Source organism: Emiliania huxleyi, assembly GCF_000372725.1.
Source record: "Emiliania huxleyi CCMP1516 unplaced genomic scaffold EMIHUscaffold_830, whole genome shotgun sequence".
Lineage (NCBI taxonomy): Eukaryota > Haptophyta > Isochrysidales > Noelaerhabdaceae > Emiliania > Emiliania huxleyi.
Window position 1 is genome coordinate 16,986 of NW_005195800.1, and position 1,882 is coordinate 18,867.

The 1,882-nt window shown below is 68.7% G+C and overlaps 1 protein-coding gene across 1 annotated transcript; it reads right to left on the minus strand.

Annotated features, from left to right (window-relative positions):
- Window positions 1-355: 355 nt before the first annotated feature.
- Window positions 356-1,719, minus strand: EMIHUDRAFT_249834 (hypothetical protein; the record flags this gene model as incomplete). Its single annotated transcript, XM_005758875.1, has 5 exons — window positions 356-389; window positions 647-786; window positions 862-975; window positions 1,180-1,546; window positions 1,646-1,719. The coding sequence occupies 5 exons, from the start codon at window positions 1,717-1,719 to the stop codon at window positions 356-358; spliced, it is 729 nt and encodes a 242-aa protein (XP_005758932.1).
- Between the last annotated feature and the right edge of the window lie 163 nt (window positions 1,720-1,882).

Below are 1,882 nucleotides of genomic sequence, written 5' to 3' on the forward strand. Positions count from 1 at the left end.
TGCCCCCCCCCCCCCCCACCTTTTCTCTTCTTCTGTGCGGCCGCCGCCTCTCCGGCCGACTTGGCGCCGCCTCTCCGACTCGGCGTCTCGAGGCTGTAGCCGGCCGGTGCCGTCTCTCCCCGCTTGTGATGGCGGTGCGGACAGTGTGGTGGGTGTGTGCTCTCGCGCGGGCGAGAGTGGCGGGCGTCCGGGCGAGAGTGGCATGATGTCGTGACGTGTGATCGCGTGTCCCGCGCGTCCTTGCGCTCGGAGGATGAGAGAGACGTGACGAGACGCGCCGCCCGCCGTTTTTTCTTTGGTGGGGGGGGGGGGGGGGGGTTGACCGCGGAGAGGCGTGACAAAGAGTGTACATTTTTTACACGACGCGCGCGCGCTGGGCCAGAGGGGGCCTCGTGAGGCGCGGGCGTGCCTCTGTGTCTCAGCTCCGTGGCATTGCTCGTCACGCCACTTGTCTCGCCGCTAGCGTGACACTACTGAGAAAAACGCCTGGCTTGCAGAGACTTCTGCAGATGCACAAACATGCGCATGTGCATGTAGCTACTGTCGCCAGAAGCCTTTGATCTTGTTGATCAGCGCCTCGAGCGAGGCCGCGTCGGGTGGCGTCCAAGGCACGTTGTGCCCGCGGCCGCCGCCCGCCGCCACCCACCACGCCACTGCCGGGTCGTCGGGCTCCGTGGCTGCGAGATCTCGCAGCCTCTTCCGCGTCTTCGAGCACCCGCCGCTTGAGTCGATCTGCCGCTCGAAGAATCGGGCGGCGGGCTCGCGCTCGTCCATCAAGCGAATGACCTCGTCGATGCTTTGCGGCAGTTCTGCCGAGGCCCCGGTCGAGGGCGGGGCGGCGGCGGCGGCGGCGGCCTCGACGTGCTGCCGCGCGCTGGCAAAGAGCTCTTGCTGCATGCGGAGCAGCTCCTCCTCGCTCAGCCCGTCGAGCGGCACCGCCCGCCTCGCCTTCTTCTTCCGCCGCCTCTTCTCGCCCTCGGGCGAGCTACGGCTGCAGCCGGCCTCGGCGGCGACAGTGGTCTCGGAAGTAGAGGCTCCTACAGCGACCGCGGCATCGGCGGCGGCCTCGGCGGCGGGCTCGGCAGCGGCGGCCGCGGCGGCGGCAGCTGCGTGCTCTTCACGCAGCGCGTCGGCGAAGGGCGCGAGAGCCTCGAGCAGAAGCGCGCCGTACTTCTCCACCTTGACCTCCCCCATCCCGTGGCACTGCCGCAGCTCTTTGGGCGAGGAGGGCACTCGCTTGCACATGTCGACCATCGTCCGATTGTTGCAGACGACAAACATCGACCGCTGGATCGAGCGGGCCTTGGCGTTGCGAATCTCGCGGAGCGCGGAGTACACACGCCTCTCGAGCGGAGTGAGCCGCAGCCCCTCTTCTCGCTCGACAGGAAGGGCGTCCGGATCCTCCTCCTCCTCGGACGCAGACGCCGCGGCGGCGTCGCGGCCGCCAAGAACCAGAGGCCTCCTCTGCGCCTTGCGCCGTCGCCTACCCTCGTCCTCGTCGGGGTCGTGCTCGATGTAGACGTTTGGCGCCGGCATGTCCTTCAGCCTCGATGAGCGGCGTGACGGCCCCGCCGCCGGACTCGCCTTGCGCTTGCCTTTTGCAGACGGCGCCGGCGGCGCCGCCGGCACCATCCCGTCGGCCAACCCGAGTCGGGCCAAATGCTCGTGGTTGCGGCGGATGTTCTCGAGCCGCTCCAGCTCGTAGGCGGAGAGAGACATCTCGGGCCAAACTCACGCGGGCGTTGCTCAGAGGAGGCCAAGTTTGGGGACGCGACAGCGAGGAGTAACGCGGGAAATGTGCCGCAAATGCGCGCCAACAGGGTTCGGCTCCTCGGGTTGGGTAGGGATCCTTGTGGGGCGGCCTGAGCCCTGGCTGTCAGGC